The 15,354-nt window shown below is 51.0% G+C and overlaps 4 protein-coding genes across 4 annotated transcripts; 3 read left to right on the forward strand and 1 right to left on the reverse strand.

Annotated features, from left to right (window-relative positions):
- Positions 1-1,341: 1,341 nt before the first annotated feature.
- Positions 1,342-3,077, forward strand: LTHEOB_1926 (Cystathionine beta-synthase core; the record flags this gene model as incomplete). The annotated part of the gene is made up of 4 exons (XM_035510681.1): positions 1,342-1,595; positions 1,667-1,893; positions 1,959-2,628; positions 2,684-3,077. The coding sequence occupies 4 exons, from the start codon at positions 1,342-1,344 to the stop codon at positions 3,075-3,077; spliced, it is 1,545 nt and encodes a 514-aa protein (XP_035364866.1).
- A 3,974-nt stretch (positions 3,078-7,051) lies between these two features.
- LTHEOB_1927 (MFS transporter) lies at positions 7,052-8,705 on the forward strand (the record flags this gene model as incomplete). The annotated part of the gene is made up of 4 exons (XM_035510682.1): positions 7,052-7,373; positions 7,434-7,531; positions 7,592-7,852; positions 7,908-8,705. The coding sequence occupies 4 exons, from the start codon at positions 7,052-7,054 to the stop codon at positions 8,703-8,705; spliced, it is 1,479 nt and encodes a 492-aa protein (XP_035364867.1).
- Positions 8,706-10,120: 1,415 nt separating this feature from the next.
- On the forward strand, positions 10,121-11,746 carry LTHEOB_1928 (Trichothecene 3-o-acetyltransferase; the record flags this gene model as incomplete). The annotated part of the gene is made up of 2 exons (XM_035510683.1): positions 10,121-10,640; positions 10,695-11,746. 2 exons carry the CDS (start codon positions 10,121-10,123, stop codon positions 11,744-11,746), a joined length of 1,572 nt encoding a protein of 523 aa, XP_035364868.1.
- A 622-nt stretch (positions 11,747-12,368) lies between these two features.
- LTHEOB_1929 (Phytanoyl-dioxygenase family protein) lies at positions 12,369-14,104 on the reverse strand (the record flags this gene model as incomplete). The annotated part of the gene is made up of 5 exons (XM_035510684.1): positions 12,369-12,521; positions 12,583-12,782; positions 12,837-13,455; positions 13,542-13,860; positions 13,917-14,104. The coding sequence occupies 5 exons, from the start codon at positions 14,102-14,104 to the stop codon at positions 12,369-12,371; spliced, it is 1,479 nt and encodes a 492-aa protein (XP_035364869.1).
- Positions 14,105-15,354: the final 1,250 nt, after the last annotated feature.

Below are 15,354 nucleotides of genomic sequence, written 5' to 3' on the forward strand. Positions count from 1 at the left end.
GTCCATTCTGCTTTCTTGATACACCGTCCGAGACACACGCGTCGACTTTGGAGACTTATGAAAAGAGAATGTAAGGCTTGCAAGTACTGGAAAGTTTGCAGAAAAGGTGCTTTCATTGTATCGCGGGCGGCGACCAGGTCGTCACCGAATATATCCCAACGCTACAATACGGAAGTATGAGGTTCCACAGGAGGATTTGCCCAATGATGTCAGCAATCCCTGTCGTTTATATATGCACATACGCGCCTCCAAGGGCTCCTCCGGTGTGTCCGGAAAGCTGCAGACTGTGCGACCGCACGCAGGGCTGGGATGTGCCTTCTCATGCACACCGCTCTAAGGCCAAATTTGTCCTCTATGTAAGGTCACTACAGCGAAACTGACGGGAGCCTAGCAGGGGTCGGGATCAAGCTCCCTCGGGAATCAGTGTTGGAATTGTAACAGTGTGCGCTAACGCTATTAATTAGCCCGGATTTCTCAGCCACCTCTACAACAGTTTCCGCTCATGCTACCATAGATATATCAACGTTGAAATAGCCTCTGTTTCACCCTGGACCATGAAAGCCTCCGCTGATGCTACACATCATACGCGCGCCTGCGCTAAAGCACCCTGGCACCTGGATGGCTCTTCCAGCCTGTCGGTAGCCAGTGGTTAGGTTCTCGGCTGGAGGGACGGCGTTCTTACACTATTATGCTTCGATTCCCAAATTGCCACCACCTTTGACTTCTGCCGCAAGTCACCTTTTATGCGTCCCTGTTCCAAGAACCGATGTGGTTAAGCATGCCTATCCCTACTACGTAATGCCCGCTTCTACCCTGGCGGAAGCTCCCACATTTAAAACTTTACAATCGCCTCTCAATTGATAGATAGCGTGAATTTTATTTTTTCTCATATCACAGGTATCGTTCAGAAGTGTATGCAGAACTTTTTCACTGCATATTTCTGTCCGAACGATAGCTTCAAATACTCATACATATTATTTTGCGGAGAAGGAGCTGAGCTATAGTCATGCTTGAGGTCTTACTATTATCCACGCTAGCCTTCAGCTGCGATACACTCCCTGTACTGGGGAGCTGAGCATGTGTAGCGGGAATAACAAGCTGCGCAAGGTACGCCTTCCAATCATTGTCACTACCTCGCCATCAGGACACGTGGAAAAAGCCACTCTCTTGGCATATAAATCCCGCAATATCGGAGTTGCGCACCCTTATCGCGTGCTGATCTGCATGTGGAATAGTAGGTCTTAAGGCAAGACTTTAAAAGGCCTCTACAGCTTTCGATCTACAGAAATATTCTTGACCCACATCACCTACCAATTCTTCTGACTTATTGTAGACTTGCCTATGTCTCCGGTCCTCACACGAGCTCTTTTGTCTGGTGCATCGGCTTTTACAAAGAGCCGCATCTACCTTTTTATCGCTACCACAATCCTGCTTTTCCCCAATCCTGCACACACTACACCTTTACATCACATCCCTGTTGCGGCTTTAGAAGGAAATGTCAACAGGACCAGTTCTGATGCTAGCCTTTGGATCAACCTCGGCGTGGCGATCGCTCTGGTGCTTCTTGGCGGTATCTTCGCTGGCTTGACTATCGCGTACGTCGTCCCCACGCAAAACAATCCCTCAAAGTTTCGTTCTTTACTTCAGCATTGACTTTATTTATTAGGCTGATGGGCCAGGACGAAATCTTTCTCCAGGTTCTCGCCGTCTCGGGCAATGCAGAGGAGCAGAAAAATGCCGCACTCGTCCTTCGGCTGCTTCAGAAAGGCAAGCATTGGGTGTTGGTAACTCTCCTGCTCAGCAACGTGATCACGAATGAGACGTTGCCTATCGTTCTCGACCGCTCGCTTGGCGGAGGAATTGGTGCCGTCGTCAGCAGCACAGTGCTAATCGGTAGGCGTTGTCCCGACGCGTGCGCGATTTATCAACACCATGCTAACACGAAAATCCCGCAACAGTCATTTTCGGCGAGATCCTTCCCCAGTCCGTCTGCGTCAGATACGGGCTCCCTATCGGCGCATGGATGGCACCCCTCGTCTTGATGCTCATGTGGATACTGTGCCCGGTCGCCTGGCCCACCGCCAAGCTGCTGGACTACCTCCTTGGCGAAGATCAAGGAACTGTGTATAAGAGGGCCGGTCTCAAGGCGCTGGTCACGCTGCACAAGTCGCTTGGCATTGCTGAAGATCGCCTGAATCAGGACGAGGTCACCATCATTGGCGCCGTGTTGGACCTGAAGGACAAGCCTGTCGGAAGCATCATGACGCCGATAGACGAGGTGTTCACCATGTCTGCTGACGCTACCCTGGACGAGGACACGGTGAATTCCATACTCTCTGCTGGCTACTCCCGGATTCCTATACACAGTTCCGACAATGCCCGTGACTTCGTTGGCATGTTGCTGGTCAAGTTGTTAATCACTTATGATCCAGAAGATTGTAAGCGTGTGAGTGATTTTACGCTTGCGACTTTACCCGAAACCCGTCCTGAAACCAGCTGTCTTGATATCATCAATTTCTTCCAAGAAGGAAAGTCGCATATGGTTGTGGTTTCAAATTTTCCTGGAGAGGCTTTCGGCACGTTGGGCGTTGTCACCCTGGAAGATGTGGTTGAGGAGCTGATTGGAGAGTATGTATCCAGGCACCCCACACGGACGCGTTGCATGCTGACATTATATCTACAGAGAAATCATTGATGAAGCGGACATCCGCCGCGGAAACGGCAATTGGAGAAAGCCTCTCCCTGTCGAAGTTGACAGTGACCTCGAGCGGAAAAAGGAGCCGCGCATCAAGTTCGGCCCTTCCAATGCTGCCAGCGATCCGAAATCAACGCGTATCAGCACTGTGAAGATCAAGCGCAGCGCAGGCTCCATGCTTGAAGCTGCTGTCGCAAGCGATCAGCGTGGGTGCAGAACTCCTTTACTTGGCAATGAGCATGGTCAAAGGGCTCGCCCAATTCCAATTCCGCCGCCCTCTACTATTCTTGAGAAGGCAATTGCCCGTTCAGGATCGTTATCGGAAAGTGTGCGAGAGGTGGACGGTGTCAAGAAAGTTGTGCTAGACGTCTTGAATGGCTGAGGAAGTATGTGCTGATGGCACGAATTTACGCCCGACTTTTGTACTTAAATAGTCTGGAAACTCTCAAGATATGTATTCAAGATAAAATTCACATATGTGTATCTACGGAAACCGAAAAGTTATGAAAGCGTAAAAAAGGGAAAATCCACATGAGGTGGAATTCATGTAGGGAATAACGGCGAAGCCAAATTCCACAATACTCTTCCCTACGCGTGAACCTCACTAGGCTACAACAAAAGATGCAGAAGACGTAGCCGTCTGGCCTTCCTCTAGAGGTCCATCTCGACCAGCCTTAGAAACCTCGTAATCGACTTAATGAGACAGTATGCGGCATGTGCCAAATATATGCTGGATTCCAGCAACCTTGAACTCCCCTTAATGAAGCTGCGTGTCAATCGGTTCCAAATCTTGTTGCTCCCAAATGGACTTCTCGACTCGGCCAACACCCTCTCGAACGACGTGGCCACCTTCCCATTTCACCCACAAGACGTTGTAGAATTCGTATATGCCCTCGCTTTTGTGCACATCTTCCCAATAAAGATCTGCGAAAGAGCTCCTGGGTTCATCCTTGTCGGGGTCCTGTCCAACCCTGCCTCTTGACACAGCGACGAGCTCACATGGTTCACTGAACGGAGCATTCTGGCTGTGAACGTGCAGAAATAGAACCCCAGCCCACCTTGCTCCGCTGTCAGCAAGAAGTACCATTGTTTTTGGTACCTCTTTAAACGTACAAGGCACCATAGTAAAAAACGCCCGATGAGTGCGCAATCGGAGATATGGCGGCCATATCTTTTGTTCTCCTTCGCGTGGAAGATCCGCAGTCGTTGGAAGTGGGTACCGGAATGGAACTTCTGGATTGAACTTACTCGAATAGGATGGGCTCTGCTCTATGATATTGCGTGTCCATCTTTTGGGGACTGGAGCCAGCCTTTCTCCCCGTGCTCTCCAAACGTGGTAGTCGTTTTGAACTCTTCGCTCCTGGCTGGGTTGCGACCCCAGATGGATCCAGTCCACAAGAGGATCGACTCTGAAGTGCCTCATAGTTTCTCGAGAAGGATGCGATGTTCTGACATAATCGCTGATTGGATTTCCAGGGGTCGCAATGACCGTTCCGTGCCAGCCCAGCCAAGACCAACTTGGAAGGCAGTACCCATTGTCCGCACTTGGTTTGACTCGTCTGGTGACTCCGTCTGCTGACCACCATAAGAGTGTTAAGTCGAAGAAGAATTCGGGTAGACCGTAGAGAAACCCTCCTGGAAACGATCGTTCTACCACTTTCTCAACACCGCTGAACGCCACGTGTGCGTCCTCTTCAAATGACAAATCCCTCCAGTTGTAATTCCGAATAAGGTTTTCCCAAGAACGTAGGTTCGGCCATTTCAAAAAGGGCAAGTCGAAATACTCGAGTGGATCACTATCCTCCAGATCTCCACACTTCTGCTCGCTCCAGAATGATGCTTGACAAGCCCAAAAGACTGTCCCATTCGCAAAGACCAACCTTCTACGAGATAGGCGGAGCTCTTGATAGGTCCACCCTCTGGTAAAATATTTAGATCCGAGGCCGTGATCAGCTGCGACCACAAGGGGGCATTGCGGGAGATCGACCGTTTGTGGAATAGTCGTCCGTGGTTGTCCCACGCCTTGAAGTCCGTAATAAGCATCGTTTCCGTCTGTAGCTATGATGGTACAACGTGCGTTCGCAAAGACAGCATCCATTTGACTGATCATGGCATGCTTGGCTGGATCGTCTTGGATGATGCAAAATCGATCTACCCAAAGGTAACGCTCGTCAAGCCCACGAACAAGACTAATCGAGTCCTGGATGGTCTGTGGGATCAAGGGTTCGAAGTCGTTCGAAGTAAAAGCGTCCTTCTGTTTCAAGCGGTCCAAATTCGACATCTTGGTTTCGAAGATGTCCGGGACGGAGCCCCAGACGTATGACAGGGCAAAGTATCGCGTCGCGCCCGGACGTTGTACCAAGCAGCCTTGTTTGGTGTCAATGAGGAGGAGCTCCTTCAATGGGTCGACTGTTTTCCAACTCGGATGATGATGGCATTGGCCGGAATGCCGTTCATCGCAGATGTCAAGCCACTTCCGGAGCCTTTGCAGGTCAACATATGGGCTGTCAAGCTTCGAAAGATCGTGCGTTTGTTTTCCCACGGTGCCCATAAAGCTGACTCCCTCAGAGTGACGTCTGCCGTCGGATTGAGCATCCCAATAGACCCACAATTCGAACATGCGGGATTGTCTGCGAACCAGTAGTTGTAGACCTGCGTTTGTGTGTTTGTTGATGCTTGCTTTGTCGTAGATATCCATGATCTGCCGACAGGGTGGACATGCTCCACTTCTATGTCGGACTTCCTCGACTGAGCCTAGGTCGAAGGTGGTGTCATCATTGCCTTCATTGAGTGACCTCGATGCGAGATTGCACACTTTGCAGGACATGATGGGAAACTTGGACGGTGAGTTGGCTGGAAAGATGGGACGTGATGGAAGACAGAATCAAAGTGCAGAGGGAATGATGCGTATGATATTATATAATCTATTCCAAGTTATGATGGACGAGGCTGAACAAGAAGCGAATGATATTTGACCACGTTGGACTACTTAGATCGAGATTAAAATCCATCCTGCAAAGCTGAGGGGTAACGCCTCATTTCAATCCTCCCCGGTGCCGAACTTCCGTCTGACGCCTCAGAGCATGACACGCGCATCAAAGCAAATACGTATATGTCCACTAATTGTCGCCCAACTCTGAAACTTAGCAACAGAATGGCTCTAAATGAGGAGTCAGGTCAACCATGTTTCAGAACTCTCAGCACCGCCAAGTAGTTAGCCTAATTAGGAAATCCAGAAGTGGTTTAGCGTAGCCTGTTCCTCATACAACGTAGCTCACCGTGTAGGCCCTCAGAAGGAAAAATCCATTGAGTTCAAACAAGCCATGCATCATTACTATGTTTGAAGTCGAGAGCGTTCAGTAAATAGGCCAATGTGGAATATTGTACAAAAGGGGCTTAGCGTGTATTTCGGTTTGTGTAAATAGTCTTCTCCTCATCGCAACCCTCAGAGGGACAATCCATGAGTTCAAACATACTAGGGGCGAACGCAAACAAAGTTTTGGAACGCTCGCAGTCACATTCCATCTCAAATACCTACGATTATTTCCCTAAGCGAAAAGGTCCGCGGTCTATCTCCCCGGCCGGCGCGATCCACCGGTACGTCCGCTAGCACGTGATGGTATTCGACTTACGGTGTTCGATTGGTGCAAACCTTGATAAGTAAGAAATATCTTACTAATATCTTGATGAAGAATACGCTAAGCCTAAGGCGCTGGTGGTGGACGTGCCGATGGATCGCGCCGGCCGAGGAGATAACCGCATACCCGTCGTAATTTATAAATTGATTTTGGTATATCTGTGCATATCATCCTCCGCGGAATATAGATCGCTTCCCGCCAGGCTGTTGAAATGCAACAACCATGTCCCAAGCCGCATTAACTTTTGCAAAGCTTATTGTGCATTAGAGTTACTGGAGGATGCTGCAAAGCTGCAACCGTGCTTACATCGCATCAGTCAACCCCACAGCTGGCGTATCCCGCCCAATCACAGAAAGCTTGAGAGGAAACCTTCTTACGAGAAGTCACGTGAGTCGGAATTCCAGTACGGAGTAGTGCTGAATTGAACACGTAATTGGCCTACCACACTCAGCAGAGAACCGCGTTATCGCTGCACAGACTTGACAAGCCAAGCATACTTATCTTTCCCCGCATGCTTGTACTTTGAGTACGCCCTACGCTGCTACCATGTTGTGGTGGTTTAAAACCCCCTCCAACGGGCTGCAAAGGCATGCTACACAAATCATCCTTCCATCTACATCATCGTCATTTACCTAAAAGAAATTCAGTTCCCATTAAGCATCTTCCTCCCATTCCTGAGTTGCCTTATTCTTTCCGTGGCGGTGAATAGAACCCCGCAATGGCCGCGACTTCAACCGCGACGTCCAGCGTTGCCAACCTGCCGGATTCGAACAAGTCGAGCAAGATCGAACTGAAGAGCTTTGGCAATGACGATGGCGACCAGCGGCACTACGCATCCGATGCCGGCGAAGCTGGTGTCGGGCCATCGGAAAGCCATCGTCTGTCGATGATCGACCAATCGCACAGCGCCGGTGGACCTGACCTGGCACCGCCCGAGTCGGTATCAGAGCGAAACGAGTCTCAATTACCGCCCGTCGACAGTGGGAAAGATGCGTACATGTTTCTGGCAGCATGTTTCGCTCTTGACGCTTTGGTGTGGGGTAAGGGAAACAAACTCCGCAGCGGAGTTCGGCAGCGCTGACTTACTCCGACTCATGCAGGGTTCGCCTTGACGTTTGGTGTGTTCCAGGACTATTACAGTACGCACGAGCCATTCATTGGTGAAAAGAACGTCGCGGTCATCGGAACCATGGCAATGGTATGGAAAGAGATGTCGTAATTTTCTGTTTTGCTCATCAGCTAATTGCTGCCATGGCAGGGGATCATGTACCTGGATATGCCCATCGTTTTCGCCATACTGCAGTCATTCCCCCGCTTCAAGAGATACTCGACGACAATTGGCCTCGTCGTCATGTGCCTGAGCCTTTCACTCAGCAGCTTTGCCCGTACGACGATGCAACTGATTCTCTCCCAGGGAATTGGCTACGCTCTTGGCGGCAGCTTCGCGTATTCGCCGACCATCCTGTACATGGATGAGTGGTTTGTGAAAAGGAAGGGCCTGGCTTTTGGCATCATGTGGGTAAGTAGCATCACTACATACCCCTTTACCATCCCATACTAAAGCCGCCTTCCAGGCCGGCGCCGGCCTCTCGGGCGTCATCCTCCCCATCACGATGCAATGGCTCCTCAACACCTACGGCTTCTCCACAACCCTCCGCATCTGGAGCCTCGCCTGCTTCATCCTCACCGCGCCCTTCACCTTCTACGTGAAGCCGCGCATCCCCCTCTCGCAAGCCCCCTACGTGCGCACCTTCAACCTTCGCTTCCTCTACCGCGCGCCCTTCACCCTCCTCCAAGCCGGCAACATCCTCGAATCCCTCGGCTTCTTCCTGCCCAACATCTACCTCCCCACGTACGCGCGCGCCGTCGTCGGCACCACCTCGCTCCTCGCCTCTCTAACCATCGTGCTCTACAACGTCGCGTCCGTCTTCGGCTGCGTGCTGATGGGCTTCATCGTCGACCGGCTGCCCGTCACGACGTGCATCCTCATCTCAACCGTCGGCGCGACGCTCGGCGTCTTCGTGCTGTGGGGCGCCGCCCTCAACCTGCCGCTGCTGTACGTCTTCTGCGTCGTCTACGGCCTGTTCGCGGGGAGCTTCACGAGCACCTGGCCGGGGATCATGCGCGACGTGACGGTCAAGATGCGCGGCGCCGTCGACCCCGGCATGGTCTTCGCGTGCCTGGCGGCGGGGAGGGGGATTGGGAATGTTGTGTCCGGGCCGTTGAGTGAGGCGTTGGTGGGGAAGGGCGCGGAGTGGCACGCGGAATGGGCGTATGGGACGGGGTTTGGCCCGCTGATCGTGTTTACCGGCGTGAGCGCGGCGCTGGGTGGGCTGAGTTGTGTGGGCCGCGTGGTGCCGAACTGGCTTTAGCTCGGCACTGTCGGCATGGACTTGAAAATTGTATCGCGTGAACAAAAAAGAGTCAAACTTGACTTAAATTGAACGAATATAGAGACTGACAAAAGTTGGAGGAGTTTGGGTTATGGTATGGAGTCAAACGGCTAAGACTTGATACTTAGGAAATAGATTGTAAAATTGATTTTGTGTAAAGTCATTTACGGGAAACCCACCTTAAGTTTAGGCTACCCTTGTGTTAGGGCTAAGAGGCTGAGATTTCTTTATTGGGCAATTGCTGTAAGCAGCAATTTAGACGACTTACTAGCTCCGGTGCGAATAGATCAAGCACTTTAATCCCCACACAGAGTCTCGCACAGAAGGAGCATACCCTCCGGCAGTCTGCTTATCTTCAACAGCCACTAACAAGGCAGGACAGTAACAGTCAGCAGGTTTGCAATTAGTAGCACGGCCGGGCCGAGTTACGTGAGTAGCCTGCATATGCAGTGGTCAGACTAAGCATTAGCGGAAGGATGAGCTTTCAGATCGGGAGGAAATGTCGTAGGGCGACTGGGAGAGGCGACAGATGATTGGTCGCAGGGGGGTTAGGGAGTGGGATCGGAGATGATCTTGAATACAATATGGGACCGGGATCCGGACACCATCTTCCTGGAATCAGCTGCAGGAACCTCCTGCAACGGAAGGTAAGCGCAGACATCATACAGGGGGTATTGCAGCCAATCCCTAATGTTAGTTCGTTTTTTTGCACATATCATTAGTAGTGAAGCTGTCGTCCGGGCGATAGCTTCAACTGCCCGCATGAGTCCAATAATTCCTCACAAATATTATAAAAATCATTCATCGTGGAGAGCCGCAGTTATTTCCTGTTGCAAGGCCCTGCTATTCACATTCCCAGTTTTATTTTTTTGAAAGAAACAAGAAAAACCAAATCGGCGATAGCCCTCGGTTGCAAGATAGGGCTGAAAGCGTATAAGCTTTATCCAAAAGTGGATACGCGGAAGAAGATCCGGAACGGACATACCCTCCTATCGTGTGGTGGGCGATTTCCTTTTCCAGATTTACCCTAAACATCCGGTCCGTCTTAACATCTGAATCTTCGAATGTCTCCACTTCGTACGACAACACCTGCGCTGGCTGTCAGCAAAATGTGGAACGACGAAAGACTTCATTTATCTCCGGCGGCTAGAAGTCTCTTTCGCGATGTGAAGGATTCGATGGAACCACTTTTCCCAGTTTGGCCCCCAATACCAGGGTAAAGTGACCCATTCAACACCCTGGATGGAGATTCTTGGCGTCAGCAGCAGGTTCTATCACTCAAGCTGCGTAAGCGATGTTGTCATCGAAAGATGGCCCGTTGGGAAATAAAAGCATAACGCGGAACTGTCGAGTCGAAGTATCAACCGCAACTCCAAGTCAGACTCCAGCGCACCATGGGCAAAGAAACTTTTTGCATCCGCCCTCTGGGCTATGAAAATGGTCCAGAAACAGAAGTCTTCCAGATGAGCGACTTTGACTACCTTGCTCCTCCCTTTTACACGATGCTGAGCCTCTGCTACGAACTGGAAGAACACCAAAACCGCGAGACTGTTGTGCAGAATCTGAAAGAGGGTTTGCAGATCACAGTTGATCAATACAGGATTGTTGCTGCAACGATACATACGGATCCTACCACTGGGAAGCTGTCAGCTGTGAGGAAAAGAGATGGAGGCGTCAACTTCACCGTCAATATGATGGACGAGGCGGATGGTTTTCCGGACTTTGAGACACTCAACCAGGCAGATTTCACGTTCGAGAAGATGGACGTCAACAAACTATTCCCCGAGGAGATTTCCAAACGCATCTCCAACATTTTCCAGGACACTTCGGACCCGCCAGCCGTGGTTGCGCAGGCCAACTTCATCCGCGGCGGACTCATTCTATGCCTTGCCTCTCACCACCGCATATCTGACGGTTAGTTATTTGACTCATCGAAATGCTTCATTAAACTAACGATGAGGTACACAGGCACGGGAACCAATCACCTCGTTGCTCATTGGGCCGCAAATTCGCGGGCTTTGACCACTAAAACGACACTTCCCGCCTTCAACACTTCACGCCTCGATCGTAGTCCCCTGTGCTTCCGTGGCCTGCAGGCATCTGAAAAGCGCATGGCCGAGCTGAAACAGCAAATTGGCTGGGTCCATCATGCAGGGAAAGGAGACAACCCACCGCCATCTACAGAGCCCATTTCTCTCATTACGCTGCACTATTCAAAGACCCAGCTGGCCTCCCTCAAAGCAGACGCATCCCCCACTCAGCAGGACAGCCACGGTCGAAGGGATTCAGCTCAGTCTGACTCCAAGAATCCCGAAAAGTCGAGTCCTGCAGAAGATCTCCAGGCCGGTGGTCCAAACACAGATACTGACGTTGCAGTCCCATGGGTCTCCACGTACGACGCCATCGTTGCAACCATCTGGCGTGCCGTGACACGCGCACGTATGCCGGTGTTCCAGTCCCTTCCCACCGGAGTGCCCACCACATCATCCCAACTGCACGCCGTCAACCTCCGCAGCGTCGCAGGCGTGCCGGAAAACTACTACGGCAACGCCATGGCTCTGCCAACCCAAACAGTTCCCATTAGCACCCTGACATCCCTTCCGGTCTCCTCCGCCTTCTCCGACCCGAACCTCGCAGCAGTGGCAGCCTCCATCAGAGCCGGCATTACGCGCTGCTCGACCCGGGAGATCGTGGACGCAACGGCCGAGTGGATCGAGGGCACGCAGAACAAGAACTTGATCACGCTGCCCAACCTCATCGGAACAGGGCTCTACGGCACCAGCTGGCGCTCGATGACGTACTACAAAACCGCCGACTTTGGGTTTGGGCTTCCGAACCGCGTTCGCCGCCCGCCCATTGTTGCGGACGGGATCTTTTTCGTATACCCGCAGCGGCCGGCTGAGTGTGGCGCACGGCCGGACGAAGGCATTGATGCGGTTCTTGGACTGGCAAAGAGCACAGCTGAGAGATTTTTGAAGGATGAGGAACTGCTGCGGTATGCTAGGGTGGTTGAAGGATGAACGGTCAAGGGGTCTGTTTCTGTGGATTTTCTCATTTGGTTTGATCCAATTTCTTATCATTTACGCCACCTCTGAATCACTTGCCTGCTAGTCGTTGACCGACAGCACATCAGAGTGACACGAGAGAAGTAGAACATAGCTAAATACAATTGCATAGTAAAACAATAAACTCTGGATCATGCTTCCATTACAGGTATTTACAATGCCAAAGGCTGCCGTCCTGAGCCAGACCTAGCCTTCCCTGCTGGATTTGTCGCAATACGTACTTCAGTGTGATCGAGAAACTCGTTCAATGCACGTGAGACGCCATCAGTGGTGAATAGAATTTTGGTAGTCGGCTTGCGCTTATCCCTCACCCAATCGCACAGGACTTTCAAAAGGCTCCTCAAACGGCCCGCAGTACTGCTATGGTCCAGTATCTCGACGCCATGGATAACGATCACCAGGATCGAATGATCCGTCGCGGGCAAAAGGTCTCTTAAGAGTTCCATCGCTTGAGACCAGGTACCCAATGTACCATCAAGCTCTTTGAATCTGTCTTCTCCAAAGGCCACCGTACCAGTTGATGGATTCGAAGGTAACAGTTCGATGAGTTGTCGGATGAGTGCGTACGCCAGTGCAGTCAGCTCCACGGTTTCTCTTGTCCTCCAGTCTTCTTGTGGTGCCTCGTGAGGCAATATGCAAGTGTAGGACACAACCGGAAGTCCGGCTTCCCGGGCAAGAGAAGCATACTTTCCGGATATGCGAGAAAGTGTGTCATCCTGTAGGACACGATCTGTGCCACAAATGTGAAGGATGCGATGCTCGGTTGACACGGCCCACGGTTGAAGGCTCACAGAAATGTCTGAAGGAACGTAAAAGGACGCAGGGAAGTCGAGATACTGCTGGACCTTGTCGCGGTCGAAGAAATCCTCGAGACGAGCCGAGGAAAGCAGCACCAGCTCTCTTGTAGAGACGGCTTCAACTCTTTCTTCTTCCTTATCGGATGAGGTATTCTGGTGAGATGTTGACGAAGACGTGATGAAGGATGAGACATCTAATGAAATACTTTATCAGCATGCAGATCGAGCCAAAATGTGGATATGCTCACCATCCTCTTCCGAAACGACAGTGGCTGCGCTTCCCACAGGAAGATTTTGAACCCTTCCTTCCAGTATTTCTGACATAGCGTCTCCAGTGTATCGTGTGCGGACGCCTGTCCAAACAATGGCAAGAATATCCTGTTGTTTGCCCGTGTTCTCGAGCGATTTCCTCTGCTCTGCATCCATGAGCTCCTTGAAGTCTTGATAGCGATATCTCATTGATTCTCGCGCTCTCCTGTCTCTTGCTTCCAAAGTCATCATGAAGCTTATCTTGTCGTCAAGACTTTCGTTGTAGAGCCGAGACAGACGTGCATCGGTATGGGCCTGTAAGCTGATGTCACGGCGGATGAAGTCCGAGTCCTGTCTGATTTGCCTTAGCTGTGTTTCAAAGAACTCCGCCAGATTCTCATTGAAGCTCCTCAAGAGTCTTTGAGACCACCGCTGAGTGTACCACTCCACCACGTGAGTCAGGAGCGTGAAAATCCGTCCATACATCCTCCACGTCAAGCTTTTCGTGGAAGGCGCTTCGAAAATTCTGATCTCTCTCTCAACGGCGGCGACGATGTTGTTAATCTCCAAAAGCGCTCTCGGCAACGTCTCAACAATGTTTGTGTAGTTGGCAGATGCCTATCGCTGATTAGCTTGGCATTCGACCGCAAGGGCCGGCTGGACGGAGTATGAATCAATCAATCAATCAAGCACAGGCAACATACCTTTACCACCGTGGTTAGACCACCACAAAGCACTGACGCATAGTCATTGCTTGATGGAAGCATCTCTAGGACCGCAGAATGGCTGTCAATAGTGTTGCAGATACTTCTCAGGTACTCGGCACCTCGCCTGAACTTGCTGTTGTCCCTTTTCTGTTCCCAACTTGCCTGAACCCTTTCAATTGTCGCTTTCACATCTTGCCATGACGATATTTTTACTGCAAGAGTATTTTTCTGGTCTTTTGAGACGGTCTGGCCAAAGCTCTCGAGAGCTGCCTCGAGTGCATGCCTCGAGTGTTTCAGATTCAGGCGCTCCTCATCGCTATATAAACGAGGTGGTTAGTAACTCGCATTGCTCGAAACAGAGTACTTTATTACCTTGACGAGCGTTGATAGTTGTAGATTTTTTCTATTTGCGCTCTCCGTTTGCTGTCCCTTGCTTCCAGCGTTTCCGTGAGGCATCTCTCCAACTCATGGTCGTCCTGAGAACCGCTCTCTTGGAGTTTGTCCCGCACCTGTTCGGAAAACCGCCGCACAAGCTCCTTCGGCTCAAATTCTGGGTCCATAGTGGTTGGAAAAGGAGGATACCCGTTATTTGTCCGGCCAGCAGTCGGAGCGGGGCTCGTCTACTCTCTTAGCATCGTGACAAGGCTAAGGCGTGGACGGCTAATCCGTTCCACATTAGCTTGACAACGCTGGCTATCACTTTGTGGCCACCAATCATTCATGGACTGAAGTGCGTGAATGCGCATAAGCAAAGCCTCCACGAATCGCACATAGGCAACAATATGCAGGTAGCCGAGAAGATTAGCCGGTGGCAATGGTCAGCAACCTCAGCCTTGCGCCATCACGCTATGAACACAATTGGCGACATTTAATTCGATCTCACATGCATTTCCACATATGCAAGACTTTATTGATTATGTGTGATTCCTGCATGTCTTACAGCTGCAGGACGCAGAACCGGCGTCACAACGTTAAAGCCAGCAAATAGCATCCAGCTCACAATCCGACGGCGGGGTCCGATTGGAAGCAACGCAGGTGATCAACGTCCATGCAACTTCTATAATATCAAGATAGGAGTGATATCCAGCCGAAGGCTGCTGACATGGCGCAAGCAAATCTTCATGTGGCATAGCCAAACTTCCAAATGATCCACAATTTAGCGTCTAATACGCTATACGAAACATAAAATCCCTCAAAGAGGGCCTTGAGTCTACTGTGAGATATTTTACTAGCACACATCTTGTGCACACCTTTGTTGCAGACATTGTTCGAGCGTTTTCCCTGGCGACCTTTCCCGAGATGTCGGATGAAGAATCATCAACTGGACCTTCTATCAGGCCAGAAGCTCGCTTTCCACAGCCTGAAATTTATTCGACCTGCCGGGATGCCCAAGGGATTTCCTCAATTTCGCACAGAGTCGAGTATCTGAATGAGGTCTCCGGAGAAACCGTCTACAGTCGGAAAGTCGACGTCCCCGTATCGATATTGGAGGACTCCGCGGCTGACCCGATAGCGATGACAGCAGTCGATGTGCGACTGACATGGCTTACTCATGGAGCAGCAGCATTGGATATTGAGTCAAGCGATGAGAGAAGGACTGAACTTCGCGTTGAAGAGGTGTCAGAACAGGCACTTCCACGGGCCATAGAAGATGTAGAGGCACACTATGGAACCGCTTCTGCAGAAAGCATCCTCCTCAAAAGTCATCAACCTAAGCACGCGATGGCTTCGACGCACGCAAGCAATCAGAAGGCCTCAAACCGCAGGCCAGAGCAAGCTGAGAATTGCAAACAAACGAAGCTCCCTCCTT

Source organism: Lasiodiplodia theobromae (genome assembly GCF_012971845.1).
Source record: "Lasiodiplodia theobromae strain AM2As chromosome Unknown scaffold_5, whole genome shotgun sequence".
NCBI lineage: Eukaryota > Fungi > Ascomycota > Dothideomycetes > Botryosphaeriales > Botryosphaeriaceae > Lasiodiplodia > Lasiodiplodia theobromae.